The sequence below is a fragment of the Passer montanus genome, unplaced genomic scaffold (assembly GCF_014805655.1).
Source record: "Passer montanus isolate IOZ18808 unplaced genomic scaffold, ASM1480565v1 scaffold16, whole genome shotgun sequence".
NCBI lineage: Eukaryota > Metazoa > Chordata > Aves > Passeriformes > Passeridae > Passer > Passer montanus.
In genome coordinates this window covers 12077725-12094737 of record NW_024363160.1, presented here as the reverse complement: position 1 = coordinate 12094737, position 17013 = coordinate 12077725, and the positions used below count along the sequence as shown (strand labels likewise).

At 38.5% G+C, this 17013-nt stretch overlaps 1 protein-coding gene across 2 annotated transcripts in view; it reads right to left on the bottom strand.

The window, feature by feature from the left end:
• Positions 1-13957: 13957 nt before the first annotated feature.
• The window catches only part of ST18 (ST18 C2H2C-type zinc finger transcription factor), a 168524-nt gene continuing 165468 nt past the window's right edge, over positions 13958-17013 (bottom strand). For both annotated transcript variants that reach the window (XM_039703087.1, XM_039703086.1), the window contains exon 22: positions 13958-16472. In XM_039703087.1, the coding sequence (XP_039559021.1) occupies positions 16332-16472 (141 nt within the window). In that variant the 3' untranslated portion in view covers positions 13958-16331. The remainder of the gene's footprint in view (positions 16473-17013) is intronic.

Genomic DNA, 17013 nt, shown 5'->3' with positions numbered 1-17013 from the left:
CATATTATAGAAAAACAGCAACATCAGAAGCATGTATAAGAATGAGATCTGTGCTGATTTTCCATTGCTGTAACCAACGATTGAATCTAGCCCAGATTACACAGTTCTATCTATATCTTCAGCAGTTGCTTCTTGGAATGATACTTATTTTCCTCAAAGCTGTTCACTCCTTGAACCATTTCAGAGTAGAAAGGACCAACCCTAAATCATTCTAAAAGACTAGCAACAACTGAAATGAAGATAGAACATATAATTTTTATAAAACTTTATTTATTTTTAAGCAAAAATAAGACTAGAGGTGTTGTGACTGTTCTTCCAGTACAATACTTCAGCAGCTATAAAACCTGAGACTTTTTTTTGGCGTCACCCAAAAAAGCAATTCAAAGGGCCAAAATATCCTCATTACCAGAATCCTGTAATCAAAGGCTCACAGCACCCATGAGAGATACTCAGAAGACATTTGGATTTATGTGTTAAAAAAATTAAAAGGAATACATTACAATTTCTTGGGGTTTTTTAAAGCCAATGAAAACCAATTTGTTTCAAAGCGATTCACTGAAAAAGCCTGAACACCAGTATGATGTTGGGCCTGTTTTATGCTTCCCTTTTTCTCAGACAGCTGGTGATACCCTTATTTCTATGAATAATTTTTTATTCATGCTCACTTCAGGGATTATTTCTGAAGTTAACAGTGGTACTTGTGAAGGAAAATCACTTTTGAGCACCCAACTTTTAAGGATAAATTTTTCAAAGGCACATAAGTGACTTAGGATCCTACACTAATTTTCAGAAGTGATTTAAGCCCCCCAGCCTAGTTTCCTGACAGCCAGAAAGATTTAGGATTTGAAGGGATTTATTTAGATGGTTTTCAGCATTGTTTGGCAGAGATGCACAACACAGCTCCTCAACCGCTCACAGCTTGGAATTTCAGCACCAACTTGAGTGTCTGTTTGCAGCTTGGGATCCCTACATGGGAATTGCTAAGCTTGTAAGAAAGGGATTTTCAGCTTTTTAAGGCAAACAGCTGAGCGAGGAAGCTGCCTGAATTAGCCAGTAGTGCAAGGCTGAAGAATGGGGCTTATGTGTTTGAGCAACTGATGTGATGCCAGTTTAGAGGTGGCTCCTCTCGCTCAGGATCCTTGGCTGGGAGCTCTGCTGGACGTGGGCACTGCAGCCAAGTCAACTACTTAAGTAGCCTGTGCCCTAGTTGTCAAAACCTCTGCTTGTCTTGAAGGCTGTCTCTGCTCACTTATTCTATTATTCTCATTATCCCTCAGCTGTCAGGTAGGCTGGAGTTGAGCTTTTCTTCCATCCAGAGGTGTACCTGCATTTGTTTTTCTGTCATGGTGCTGGGAGACAGCCAGCCTCAGGCATGCTGAGGACACTGCTGGGTGGGTAAGCCAGTAATATATTGTTTAGATAGAAGGATATATATGTTTAGTTATCCAGGCTAAAACCCTGATATCAGGGCTTGTAGGATCTTTGCTTGAGGCAGGGCTCAGAGGAGCTCATTACTGTGGTGCTGAGGTTGAGATTAGGCTGATTTGAATGTGCTGGATAGCAACAAGTAAGAAGTTATCATTACTGATTTGCACTGATGGATTCACTGTGATCTGGTTTTAAATTGCTCAGTGAAGCCTCTTCAGGTGCATAGTTTGATTGTATGGCCTGGCCCAAAGGAAGTTGTTTGTGGAAATGGAATTTATTATCATAATCTGGGATCCCTCAAGGTGATAAGTATCACAGTATGACACAGCATAAGTGACTAAATATTTAGGAATCTAAGTATTTGTGTGAATCTGAATCTTACATGCTTTAAAAATCATGGATGTCTATCAGCATCCTCTAATATCTAAATGTCCGTACAGACATAATCCATGACTTCCCTGAAACTCTGGGGTTTTTTAACTGGAAGTTGTTCTGAGCATCTGAATTGCAGTTCACAGATTTGAACATTAAATTATTATAAACATTTAAAAAACCTCTAGAAATAGTTTCTTATGAGATAACTGTTAAGCTATTAACTATTGAGGCAGCTGCACTTTCTATTTCAGACTTCTTTATAATGGAACATGGCTTTATTATTTCACAGTTTGTTTTGAAGTCCTGCCACCTATTGGTTTATCAGAGCACTGATCAGGGCAGCTGGATGTCTCCCTGTGAAAGTACAAAGGAAAATGGATCTTACTGCATCAAACCCCTAAGCATAAGAAATCTAACAAGTGAGCAGAAGTAATTTAGCCCCTTTGCAATTGCCAGATAATTTGGTAGTGCTATATTTGCACCCCATATGGACAAGGCAATTGCTAAACCTTAGTTTCTCTCCTTTTGAATTTAGAAAAAAAAATCCTCTTAAAAGATAAAAACACTGAAGCCCTGGAATCTTATTCAAAGGATTTGTAGACTACACTGGAAAAATGTACATATGTTCATTGATGCAAAATAGTTTTTAAATATACAGATATGCATGCACTACATTTACTTGTTTTGAGCCAAATTGTGCATAAATAACTTCTCTCATAGCTGCAAACAGATCAATCACTTTGCCTGTATTTGCAAATGCCTTCTTCTCTACCACTAATACACTGCACTGGGAGAATATTTTAGAATCGTCTTGTAGCTTATGTTAATGTTATCCTGGTACCACTTTATTTTCAAGGTCCTCACTACAACACTAAAAATTGTTAATAAGAAGAGTATCTGGATAGTGAAAGCAGAGCACAGACAGCAATTAAGAGTTAAATAAACAGTGCAGGACAAAAGTCTAAGGAGTAAGACCTGTATGGGAGCAGAAGTAAAAAATGGGTGAAAAAATGTATTTCTAGACCTTCTGGTACTGAAATGCTTGAAATTTTGCTATGAAAGTGAGGATTTTTCAAGACATAGCTTTTAACTTTAACTTTTCTTAATGCTTTGCTCAGGAGATGTTTCACTCTCGGACAGTGACCTTTGTTGCCTCCACTGCTTTATTTCTGCCTGGCATCCTTCAGGGCAAAATAAGACAACCACCTGAGGAGAAGAGACTTGCAGCTACTGAGGGCTAGTCAGTCAACCAGCCCTCTGCTTTCCTTGCTGGTACCAAAGTAGCATTGTACAGAAGAAGCAATGATCAACTTGTCACAGCTGCAACCATAGACTGTATAGAATAAGGCATCATTGTCAACAAAGCTTGCCCTGACAGCTAAATCAAGTTGTGTTATGCTTATTCATGCAAAAGGGTTTGCATGAAGAAGACAAAATATTTTAAGAAAAGAGCTTAAAAAATATATCACCCACAAGAAACTTCCAATTAGTTAATGGTTCTTTAAATATTGGGGAAACTGCTTAATTCAGAAGCCTTGCTGTCTTCTGTTCATTATTTTGTGTACCCAAAAGAATTCACTAAAGTGCACTCCACATGATGACAGTGTGACAAGGGCCAATTTGTGAATAACTTGTCAACAGCTTGAATGAAACTCTAGAAATCCATAACAGGTGCTCGATAGCTATAATCGAGTGACAGATGGATTAGATACATGAAACCACAACAAACTGACTGAATGGGAGAGGGAGAGAGAACAAGGGTGAGAGTGGGGGAGGTTCATTAACTATAGAAGAGAGCAAAAATACATGAATTATTAAAGAAGCAGCATGAGCCAATTTGTGTGGATGCTTCCTGCTCATCTTCAGCAGCCCTGGGAAGAGGAGCTGCAATGCCAGCTACTACACACAGCAGCATTGGTCTAATATCTTGACTCTAGGCAGGGGTGTACCAGAGCTTGGCACTGGCCTTGATTACAGAAATCACTGTTATATTTCAGTACATACACAAGAGCTGATTCAGCAGTGTACTTGAGTGCAGGCCTTGCTCTGAGCATGTGAATAGCACCATTATTAAGGTCAGCAGAACAACTGTGTTAACTCACATGAACACGTTTAAGTGTCTTGCTGAAATTTTGTTCTCTGTTGAGGGATACAAAACACAAGGGATGAACCCCAGCTAGTATAAATTGTTAGAAGCCCCCTGGGGACTGCTGACACAAGAGTGTTGAGTGCCTCTCAGGGGCACAAGCAATGATGGACCAACATTTGTCTGCAGGCTTTAGTGGGGGGTTGCCATCGCCCTGCAGGTCTGTTCCTGTGCCAGCAAACCCAGAGGGCCTCTTCCCATAGCCAGAGGCTTCCTGCACCCACCCCCACCTTTCCCTGGTGGGGGACCCACAACACCATCAGTGCTGGAGACCCCATGTTTTAAGCATCCAGATCCACTGACAGGCACCCACTGACTACACACAACTTTGTTCCAGGTGTGTCAGAATATTATATTTAATCTCAGCAGAGACACATTCTACTTAGTCAGTGCCCAGCCTTTATCTTCTACCTGGCTCTGACTGCAGGCAGGAGGGGGGCTCCGGTTACCACTCCTCATCTCTCTTCCTCTCCAATGGCTTTTCCCTTAAATTAAATTTTTCACTTTAAATTAAATCTTCCATTTTCTTATTTTACTCCTGTGCACCCTGCTTAGTGCCACAGTCCCAGATTTGCAGTTATTCTATCCAAACACTGCTTTTCCACAGCTACCTATTAAGGGAACAACCAAAACCTTGACAGCTGGTTTGCTTTTATAGAGTGACGTATCTTTTTTGTTCTGTCACAAATCTTGTTGTGCCTAATATGTTCCCTCAGAGAAAAAATTGTGACATTTTGGAACCTATTCAGGTGACAAACAAAATACAGATCCTGAGTATTTCAGGTGCAAAACCAAAACTTGTTTTTGTGAAAAAAAAAAAAAAACCAACAAAAAAAACTTGATTTCTAATTCTCTTCTCCATAAATGTAGCATAAACATACAGACTAAACTATTGTTTAGGAAAGGAATTTGCTGTGCAGTCATTATCATACCAGAAACCCATGTGATAATAAAATGCAGCTATTTTGCAGTAAATGTTGGACCCTGACACCATTTAATTTTCTTCCACTTTGGCATAATGCTTATGTTTATGATATATTCACTCCTGCTACCATCCAGGATGCTCTGTTTACCTGAAGTGAGACTGTTCTCTCGTGCTGTGGGTAGTGATCCCCAAAACACCACACCAGAACACTCATACTCCCATGTAAACCTTGGATCAGTGAATTCGAAGTGTCAGAATTAACCCAAGGAAGGCACAGTTTCATACTTGAATGCCTTTCTGATCCTAGCAATGAAAAAGGAAGTTGAGTTTCTAGGTCCAGAATGCTGGGAAAAGGCAGTCCTGCGCACAAGGATCATGCACTAATAAAATTCCATTTTATTTCATTTAAGCTCTACTTTATAGTGCTTTTGCAGCACATAGCTGCTTGCCTTGAAAGATTACATGGGAAAAAAGATTTCACTGATCTTTTTTTTCTTCTGAGCTGCAGCAGTGTTCATCTAAGGATATGACCGAAGAGCTGAAACAGCATAAGTTAGGAGATGAAGAGATCATGAGCTCTGATAAAGGTTCTCAGCTGCCACCCTTACCATGGTGGTCAGTAACGGTAATATAATGGTTAACACCACTGCTTGGGACAGAGCAGGCAGGCACATGTAGCAAGCAATAAAAGCATATTAAAGGAAATTGCAGTTCCATAGACAATCAATTGTGTTTCAGTATCTGGAAGAGTTTGTGTGCTTGGGTAGTTCTTAACCATTGTTTCTACAGAAACAAAACTAAGATTGGAGAAAGTTTCCTGGTTAGTAAGTGAATTTCCTCATTCCTCATTCAGATCTAACTAAATGTTCCTCTCTTTTGGCTGAGAAACCTATTTTATGTATATTAGCCTTGGATCTAGCAGTGTTTCTCTGTTCCAAAGTTAAAAAACCCAATCTGATTGCATGCTCTTATGTCTATGGCTCCTTTGTAATGCACACTGTAATTATCACCATGCAGAGAATTTTGCCTGTCTACTCCACAGCTGTTTGTGGGTGAAACAGCAACTCTGTGTGAGCAAGTACACAGATGTTCAGCTATTGAATCACTTCTCTCTTTGCAATCCAGACCTGACAATAATTAGGATGTCAGTGATCTCCAAGCACCTGACCAGTGTTGGCTTTCTTATTTTGAGAAATAAAATTAAACTTTGGCCTGACGGATTTTAGGGTACTGAAGCAAAAGGTGATGGTTGTGTAGACTGGGAGAAACTGGAAATTGTGCCTTGGATCTACAAGGAGATTTTATTTTGAACGTCTCTACTTTGCCTAACCCTTTTGAGGAATATCTGTAATACAAAGAAGGCAATCAGGTTCTTTCACTGGAATGAACAAGTATACTAGACAATGGTTTGGGTTTGGTTTGTGATTTTTTACACCTATTAAACCAGCTACAAAACTGTCTGAACTCCCCAAGACTGTGTGAATAGCTGTACCACTGATTTACCCTTAGGATCTCATTGAGAGCATTCTAGAGACCACTGCAGGTCTTGCTCAAGTCTACAGCTAACAGCTAGATGAAAGGAATGTCATTAGCCCCCCAATTCACAGATGGAAGGTGAGAAAGAATCAGCAGCAGCTTCCTCAGGGTTGTGGATTCATACACTTGTGTAACCAAATGGCAGACAAATGCCTGTGCACATCTTTTGCTCCTGCATGAATAGGAGTGAGAATTTGCACATGTTCCATTTGCATGTGGTCAGCTGTTTGAAGTGTAAATGGTGTTAAACCATTCAGATTTGCTTTTCAAACTCATTCCATTAAGACACTTCGGACTTGTAGGTTATAAGTGTTAGAGCCAGGAACAGCTGCAAGGAGAGTACTTTTCCCCTTGCATTGTGAGAACAGCTGTTGAAAGAGGTGTTCTCCTGATTGAATACTGTAAACAGAAACCAGAAACAATCTAAAATGCTTCACATTACAACTTTTGCAAAATCCAGTCATCTAGATAATTCATCTGCTAGTAGCCCATATGAAAATTAAGAACTTTAGAAAGCCATTACTTTAGCTTAAATAACGTTTTCCTTTTGCTGATTGGACCTCAGGACATCAGTTTCTCCACAGGTTGATTTGGCTTAGCACTTCAGCTTGAGCCATTAGAGAAAAGGAATAAAAATGTCACACAAAAAATTTTCCCACATAATTCACCATCTTCCCAGCCAACTCCTCTATGTTATTTCTATGTCAAAATAAAGGAGGCATAAGCGCACAGTTTTTACCCAAACACTTTTCCCATTCTGTCTTCTGGACAGAAAAAATAAAATAAAAAACCAAACCAAACTGCCAACACAACAAAGCAATATAAAACCTCCCATTAAAACACTCATTCTTTATTATCAGCTTGTGTCAATGATGTAGGGTGAATCCCTATGTAAGGACTGTGTCTAGGTTTTGAATTTTCAAAAGTTGTTTTAAAAGACCATGAAGCCAACCATAATCAACATGACCTGACCTCCTTATATTTAAACCTGAAGTTAAGAGTTGCTCTTAAGCCAAAAATCTATGTGTATATTGTAATTTCTAGGTAAATTTGAGACCTGGAATAGTGATACTTGGTTGGATCCTAGATTTCAGTGTTAGAGCTATTCTATGTTACTGAGGTACATGTCAAGGGGTGCGTGAGAGTGTATTAGGAGATGTGTTGAACAGACTTCATATTAATTTTCAGCTCTTCTGCATCTTTCTGGGGTATCTTAACTTACAGATTGGCTTTGATATTACATATCACTCTGAAATGGACAAGAAGTCTAAAGGATGAAAGACCTGAATCAGATTTCAAAGATGTGTATTCATACCACAGGGGAAAGAGAGAGAGTATTAAAATTTTGGAAGCTGAATGCTTGTGCCCTCAGGCCAATGCTGTACATTCAGCAGCAGGCTGTCATACCCTAATTGCTAGTACCCCTTTGTGAATCAACATCTCTGAGAAGCCAATTCTACATGAGGCTTCTTTAATATACATCTTCTCATTTGCCCCACGTATATTTCAGTTTGCCATCTGATAATTGGAATTGTGTGGGTAGCAGCCGGTACCATCTGGCTTGTTAATAAGTAGAGGATAAAAATGTCTAATGCCTTGCTCTACATAAATACAAGAATTACCCTACAAATAAACAGCTCCTTAAAACCTCAACTGATGAGAACAAAAGAAAATAGTGTGGTCTTAGATCATTAAAAAAACACCGAGGAGAGAATGAGGGAACAGTGGGAAAGCCTCATCACTTCCCATCTGAAGTTTTAGTGTAACTAAAACATATGGGGAAAATAATGCAAAATTAAAAGTGATAATGCACTTTTCACACCAAAACATATTGGGCCACTATACAAATGATGCAATTAAAACTGCTGCCTTCAGGAGCCAAAACCTAAGCTGAATAAGTACGGTACAATTAAAGTTTTCGATTTAAAACCAGTGAAAGATTTATCATAATGAAGCTCAGAATAGAAATAATATGACTTGGGGGCATCAAAGCTAAGCTATAGAAAGCCACATGTCCTACAACATGGAGTTAGAATTGGAAGACTGACATCAGCAGATTTTAGGGCACAGAAAGGCTTACAAGTTCATTTGCACGTGAATGGCCAAGACCATGCAAAATCTTGCATGTAAACAGAGCAGTATTGTAATCACTACTTTAATTAACAGGAAGGCAGTGCAAAGCTGTCTGCATTGGGGAAATAAACTCTGATCCTGTGGGCTGGATGCGAAAGCCGTGCTGTTGTATTTGGAACCTGCTGGAACTTGTACAGCGCCTTATCTGGAGGGCTTCACGCGCATCACGACAATGTCCCCTAATCTGGCAATAAAAAGGGCATCATGAGCGGTGGCAGCCGGGCCAGCCAGCCAGGGCTGCAGTCACGCTATGCTCCCAAGATGGTGAAAGGAGATTTAAGCCTCTTGCAGGAAAAAATCCAGCAGGGATTGCCTCCAGCCTGGCCTGGGTATGGAGCGGGGAAAAGGGAGGAAACGCAGCTGGACAGCTGCTACCTGGTTGGGGCTGGCAGTACGTGGGAAGGTGTCACCAGGCAGAGGGGAAAAGGCATGCAGCCAGCACCTTGGTTCCTCCTAACCACCAGCCACCTGCACCAAACCTCAGCCTGCAAAAGCAGACATGTTGGCCACTGGAGATTTGCACCTCTGGGGTTTTCTCCAGCAAAGCTTAGCCTGTCCTGCTGATGTTGGGTAATACCTTCATTCTTACAATGTAATCTCATCCCAGGGTGAACCAGAGGCCAGAGGTAGCATGTGCTTTCTGGTGATGCCACAGAAAGCTGGAGAGGGTATTTAGTGTGACAAAATGGGAAGAGACCCACATTTGGAAAACAGGCCTGTTCTGCACTGGGTAGAGCTGATGTAGTGTGGCTGCCAGGGGACTCCCATGGTTTTCTGCCCTGTGCCCCAACCCTGTAGCTGTCATTATAAATAGAGTTTTATAGTCACTGCTTTTCTACCTTCATTCTTGCTGAAATATTTGCACTCACACATGAGACTTACGCTGTTTACATCCTCTGACACTGCACCAAGCACACAAGCACGGTTCTCTGGCCAGCCTTGCGCTAACTCTTGCTGCTACTCTGAGTTGTACGTCATGCTGATCTGGAGCTGGCCCTTGCCAAACAGAAGCTCTAACAGCTGAACCTCCCTCCTCTTCCCTCTTCTCATGAATCATAATTTTGCTCTCATAGCAATCAGCTGATTTTTTAGAAAATCTGTAGGAGCTCCATTATCGCAGTAAAAATACTTCTGCTTTTATAGCCTTAGCTTCTGTTGTTTTGAAATTTAGCTTCTGCATTTTGAAAATTTAGTTTGAGACTGGTCAGTAGCAGTAACTGGAAGATATCTTCAAGGGAAACCATAAAATAAAAACCAGGGCAATAAAATGAAGACTGTAATAATGTCCTACAAAGAAAATATTAAGGAGGTGGGGGGGAGGGAGGTTATATGCCCTTGCACATCTGCTCTGGCTCTTTCTCCCTCACTGTACACATGTGTGTACCTCATGCCCCTGTGTAAGACTGGCATTGCTTGTTCCCAATGCATTTTGGAGTGATTTTCATTTCCCAGATGTGGAAACAGAGCCATAATGGAGGGTCTTGCTCAGGATTACCTAGAAGCCTGAGTAGGGCCTCAGTCTGGGATTTCTGAGGTGCTGTTTTGTCTCCTGCCAGCTGGAAAACACAAGGCTGTCCCCTCAGCACTAGTGCTCCGTGTGCAGTACCTGTGCCACATGTGTCTGTACAGAGCTCAGCTCTGCAGTCTGTGGAGATGGCACTGCAGTTCCACTGAAGGAATTCAATTTACACCCGTTCTCCTGGCAAGTTTTCATGAGCTTTTAAAAACCTTCATTCCTTCCCTCAAACCTTTCTGACCATACATCAGAATTAAAGAAATCAACTCTCAATTCTAGGCACTTCCCTACCAAAGGAACTAAGCTCATCCTGCGTTTAAAGGATCAGATCAATTTAATCCCAATAATTTTGAAATCGGTATAGAACCTGGGTCCTAATTCAGATTTTTTTATTGTTTTAGAAGTAAGCAGAGGGTGCATGTAAGATGCTACATGTTACTCTAATTAGGGAATATTGCTAGCCACATAGCTTCAACCCTAGCCCCAGCCTCAAGGAGGTATTTGGACAGACAGTATCATCAGTTAAAGAAAGAATTAGATTAATTCCTTTTTTTTTTCCTTTTTCTTTTTTGTCAAAAGGGAAAAAAAGTTAAAAAAATAAAAAAGGTCCTCACAAATAATAAACGAGAAGTTTGGTAAGGTTTAGAACCAGGCTTGGGGAAATAAAAGTGATGTTTTCTTCAATACCTGGGATGGTTATAAGTACCCACCTGGAATTTTTGATGTATTGTTTGTGCAACCAAATGTTAACAAGATATATATATATTAGATATAGATATAGATATAGATATAGATATAGATATAGATATAGATATAGATATAGATATAGATTAGATATAGATATAGATATAGATATAGATAGATATAGATAGATATAGATATAGATAGATATAGAGATAGATAGATAGACAGATATAGATATTGATATAGGTATAGATAGATAGATATAGATAGATAGATAGATATAGATAGATATAGAGATAGATAGATAGAGAGATATAGATCTTGATATAGGTATAGATAGATATAGATAGATAGATAGATAGATAGATAGATAGATAGATAGATAGATAGATAGATATAACAATGCTATGAAACAATATGAAAACTTAGCTGGTAATTTGAATTGGCCAGAGAAGAGAATTTGGAAAAGACCCTGCTTGGCAAAACCGGCTGTGCATTTAGCTTCTAAAAATTAGGTTCCTCCAAGGGATGTAAAGCTGGGCACCAAAACCTGGTGCTGGGCACCAAAAGCTGGTTGGAAAAAATCTTGTGCAGTAACAGTTTCAGGAGCAGACAGCAGCAACCTAAATAGTAATTGCTATCACATAACTGAAAAGTCCTGAGATTTACTTAGACAATGTCCCTGGGACGATTTCTTAAGAATGAAATGCAGTTGAAGCAATTTGTACCATGAAGTCAGACAGGAAATCAGACTAATCCCTGATGCAATTATGTGTAAGCTTGGCTGTCTAAGACTTACTAGAGCAAAAGAGACAGAAGAAAACCAAGCCAGAACGAGATATTGAAAGGTACTGAAAGTAGGTCACTGTCCTACATTACACAAAAGCTAAATGGAGCACTATCATCCTACAGCATCCTGGGCAAGTTGAACAAAGGACTTTGTGTGGTGCAGATCTCCTGGCAGCATCCAAGTTACACAGCTGCATGAATCATAAAAAAAGTTTAGGCATAGCAGAATTTCCAAGACAGGTAGAATGTATTGCACTGAATGAACACAGGAGAAAACCAAGGAGAGAACATGTCATAACGCTGTAAACTGCATGATAACAAATTCCCATCAAAAAATCCTGTGACTTATTAAAAATACAGTGTAAGTAACACAAAGAGGCAGAGTAGAAAAGCTATGACACAGGAAGATATATACACTAAGTCAGCAAGACAGAAGAGATGCTTAATTAGTAAATAGAGGTAAAATTGCAGTAGAAAACAGAATCTGTTGTCTTCAGAATCTATTTTCTCTATCATAGACTCAAAACTCTTTATCATGGTTAGTTAAGAGAGAGGATAGGCTTCCTGAGCTGTCAGGACAGCAGATGTTGAGTGTTCTTGCTTCTCTTCCTTTTCTCTTTTATATTTAAAGTTTCAACTCAAGTTAATTAAAAAATTGGAATTTGTGTATTTTTACTAAATTAACTACTTTTCCCCCTTCTATAGGCATAGTTACTGAACAATTGTTAAAAATGGAAACTTCAGAATATTAAAATGGTTTGAAACGTTGTACAAGCACAATGGGTTTTGTTGTTTTGGGATATCCCCAACCCCCCAGCTTATATTAGTTTAATAATGAATATAGCTTAGGTGTTTATTTTTTTTAATGGAAAAAAGCTATAATTTCAACACCAAAACATTATCAGAGCAAGTTATTTAAAGATGAATGTAGATAGTCATTAGATAATAATTTCATCATTTAACTGTGGATATCATATTCCTATCCAAAACCACTAGAAAAAGTGTTTTTTCTGCTCACAACCCTTGTCTCAGATTGCTAGAAACATTTGAGATTAGAACATAGTTTTCTTAGGCGTATGTAGAGCCCAACATCCTGATACCACTGCCTTTCCCAAATCTTATAAACAGCAGATAATCGTATTTATTATAGAACTTTGAAAATTACATGAGAAGAGATGTCTCTCTGACAATACAGCTTTCTAAATTTGTGATTTGAATTTAAACAGCCAGACAAAATGAAAATGTTTGCCTCAGTGTTTATCTGTTTAACATTAAGGCACATTGCTAAGACAGACCTGTTTTCTGCTTCATCTGATGTGTGACGTGATGTGTGAGAAGAGATTGTCCCATTAGTGTCTCATGATACGAAGATCCACAGCAAAAGTTTAATAGTAAATTTTAAGAACCCTTAACAATTTTATATTAATTGTTTTATTACATAAGTAACTAATTACTGGCTTAATAAAAAGAAATCTGTTCATGGTGCCCTTGGATAAGTGTCCTAGAACCAAGCAAACTCTGAACTCCACTGGAACAGAGCTTCCCAGGACAGGTCTGTCTTCATTCCAGCACTTCACTGACTCTACAGCTTCAAACCTGGCAAGATATGTGAGCATCGCAGAATCATATGATACAAATTTTTAAATTCTCTTCTAGCTAAATGCAGAACATGTAATTTTTTATGTGTCAGTCCATTTTGGTCTATCTAAATATGCCTATTCAAATAAATCATAATCAACTGCTTCATGGAATTTAAATTTTACTTATTTTCCAAATGAAAATTATTCTGTATCTGTGGAAAGTTGGAATCTGAGACAAGAAGTGCTCCTGAAGCCATTATCATGCATCCTAAATAAAACTGTTTCCTGTTTTCGCTACAAGCAGTGGAAAAAGAAAGTCCATTAGATGGAAATATTGTCTTTCTAAAACCAGCAGATTTTTATTTCTGCAATGTCTGAGCACTGCAATTCTCAGCAGAAAATTGCATTGGAACAGTGGGCAGTTCCGAATTGCTGGAAACTTTACAATGGCTTTTATGTTTAAACATCATTTAGCAGCTGTTAAAGGTCAGCACAAATCCTGTACTTTATCAGTATAAATGAAGTCTACGACTGCCAAGAAAAGAATGCATTAAATAATGCAGTGATTATCATCTCAATTTTTTTTTCCCTTCAGACGTGAAAAGGACCTCTTAAGCGGTTCTATTTTTCTCTTCCCTATTTCAAACTGACAAAGTAAAACACTAATTAAATTATTTATATCAGAAATTTACTTATGAGGATGACACATTTTGTACACAAAGCAAGTGAAACATATGATGCATCATACAGTGCCAGGTGCAGTTTAGAAAGTGTAATATAAGTCAGCATCTAGAGGCTAAAAAACCCAACAAACTTGCTGCAATATTTCATTATCAATTTTATTTCCTACCATACACCAAATGTACAGCACAGAACACAATTTTGTTGTTTTGATGTAAGAAATATTAATTGTATGAAGAAACAGTATACAAACTACTCCAAATTAAAAAATGCATACATCATTGCTCTTTACAAAAGGTCTAATTTACAGTATAGCTCATCAATGCATTTAAACACAAAAAAAAAGGAAAAACAAAAAGAAAAAAAAAACCAGTGCACATTACAAAACACATCAAGTACGAGGGAGGCAAATAAATACAAACATACTTCACAGAACATCCTGAGCAAACAACCAAACACAGATAAATTAACCTGAAGCCATAGTAAATCATAATAATAAATACATAGGTCAGTAAGAGAATTTTTTTTACTTAAATAAAATATATAACAAATTTGTTAAAATATTTAGTAAATTAAACTTTAGTCTTTGTAATGAGTGAACTCATTTTGTATGCATTTAACAAGTATAACAAATGTTTGCTTTTTGAGTTTTTAGCGAGAACAATAATAGCAAATTTTCGTTTGGTGTTCTCCTATTTATATTAGACAGCACATATGGTAGCTTTTGAAAAATCAATTTAAAAATAAACACAGCTCCTAAGAACACACATTTTCCCCTGTCTAAACTAAGACTGGAGAGTTGAATCAACCCCCCAACAAAAAGCAAGCCCCACCTAATGCAGAACAGTGACCACAGTGCATGAGAGTTGAATCACTTCTGAATAGTACTTTTGTGCAGGAACAGTAATAATATAATTGTATATGTCAAGCCTGTGAATGCCATCATATTCAATCTAAATATAAATGCGGCTAATAAAAATAAACACTTTCATTATAGCACGGAAAAATTAAACACACGCTAGATCCATGTATACATTTACACTGAGGCACATATGCACATGAGGTGTGTGTGCATACAAAAAAGGCAGTTTAGCTGGTTGTTTATACCTTTTTCTTAAAAAAAATAAATATAAAAAAAACTTCTGAAACAATGCTTAATTACTTACAATCCCTGAAATAGACATTGCCTCTGTTATAGCAACCGCTAGTTTCTGACGGATTCAGAAGTTCCACACCCAGGCTAACCGGATACCGAGGCGCACGCTCGCGCCTCTGCGCAAGTGCTCGTCTGTCCACACCTCTGCCTGTCTGTCTGCTCTGTAGCACTTGGGACCCTACCAGAAGACTGGTGACAAATTCAGTATCAGCCTAGTCTTAGTGAAGAAGGATGGGAGAAACCAGTCACGGTGTTGCTACCGGTCATTCAAAGGGACAAGCGACCACCGTGGTGCCAGAGGGGTGTTGTTGCCCTCCAGACCGCTGCCTTCTCAGCTGCCATTACCTTCAAACCAGTATTAAATGCCATTTCAGGGGAGATGTGTTTGACTCATTATGTACAAAGCCTTTAGCTTGGGATGTGTTTGTGTTTTTTAAATCCAAATCCATTGCAATACTGGTCACTTGCTTAAAACCTCAACGTCTCATACTAAAAAAGTACCAGTACCTACCTAATTACCCTTCTTGTTTAGAGATAATTGTCATTTCCCTCCATGAGCTAACTCTGAACAAAAGCTGCAGTGGTAAAATAAATCTGAAGTTCTCTTGAAACATTTTAAATAATCATTCTCATAGGCTAAATCACACAGCCAAGTCAAGTGCTTTGCTGATTGCTATATTTCATTATTGCTAACATATTCTTTAACACACTGTTTTCCAGCATACTGTGCTTTTAAGAGCCCAAGTTCCCCACTAGTGGGCACCATTTATCTTCTCATTCCATGCATCTTCACATCTCATGTTACTGCAAACCCATTTCTGATACAAAGCCATTATAAAAAAGCAGGATGTGAGGAAAATAAAACTAGAACCACGGTTCAGTCATTTGTTACTTTCATAGTTTTTTTTTTTCTTCCTGTACAAACCCAGCAAGTTATTTAATTTACAGTATAGCTTTCAGTCTATTTAAAATCCCATTGGAAAATAAATTAATAAACACATTTGTAAAAATATGGCAGGCCGCAAAAATGCTGTTAAAAGATAAAAAAACCAACTCTTTGATTAGAAATAAATAAAAAATATAAAAAATAGTCGCACACACTTTTTACATTCACTTTACAAAAACTGAGTGCAAAAGAAGAAAAAAAAAGAAATTGTACTGAAATAAATACAATATACTAACAGAGTGCATTGCTGTTAATACAAATAGTCTGTTGTGGTTTTATTCTTTTTTTTATGTCAGCTGGGAAAAAATTAGTGCAATGTTGCAATTGTAAATGCAGCATGGCAACCTACACCCCTTAGCAGTACATGAACTCCTAACAGATCCATCTGGAGTTTACTGCTGTTAAGTAATTTCTGTTGCCCAGCAGCTTTCACATCCTACACATGGATGCCCTTCACTGCCTGTTTGATACTTTCCAGCAGAGCTTTGCATTCGGGGGAATAGTCCCGTTCCAGATTGCTGTACATGTCTGTGAGTGTATTTACATATGCTTCGAAATTCTGCTCACTGATTGGCCCCTAAATGGAGACAAAACAGATTATAATTGTAGGAGGTAAAATTAAGGCCGAAAAAACCCAAACACCCAACCCCAAAGAAGCATGCCAAAGGAGCAATATGGCAACTGGGGAAAAGTCATGAATAGGGCAGCCATCCAAATTAATGGAAGGGTTGTGGAAATTACAGGAGTTGCACATCCTGGGGAATCCATGCTCTCTCCAAGCAAGAAAAGGAGTTGGAGATATTATGGTTAGTGTAACCTTTTTTTTTTTTCTCTGGTGGCCTATTTTTCTCTGGGATTGTGACTGACATTCCCCCTAACATCCTTTCTTAATCTTCCAGTGGCACTCTTGACATTTCAAAAGGGGACTGGAAGCATGAGTACCTCTGTGGATTTGGCCTCTGTTTGAAAGTAATATGTGAAATTCTTGAGAAGATGGAGCTTGATTGTCTCCAGAAAAATCATCTGTATGAAACAGGTTATAGTTTTGATCTGGGAGCTGTGTCAATGAGGATTCTCATGAGAGTGAAGTTTTCACTCTTTGTGCAGAGTGGGTGTTC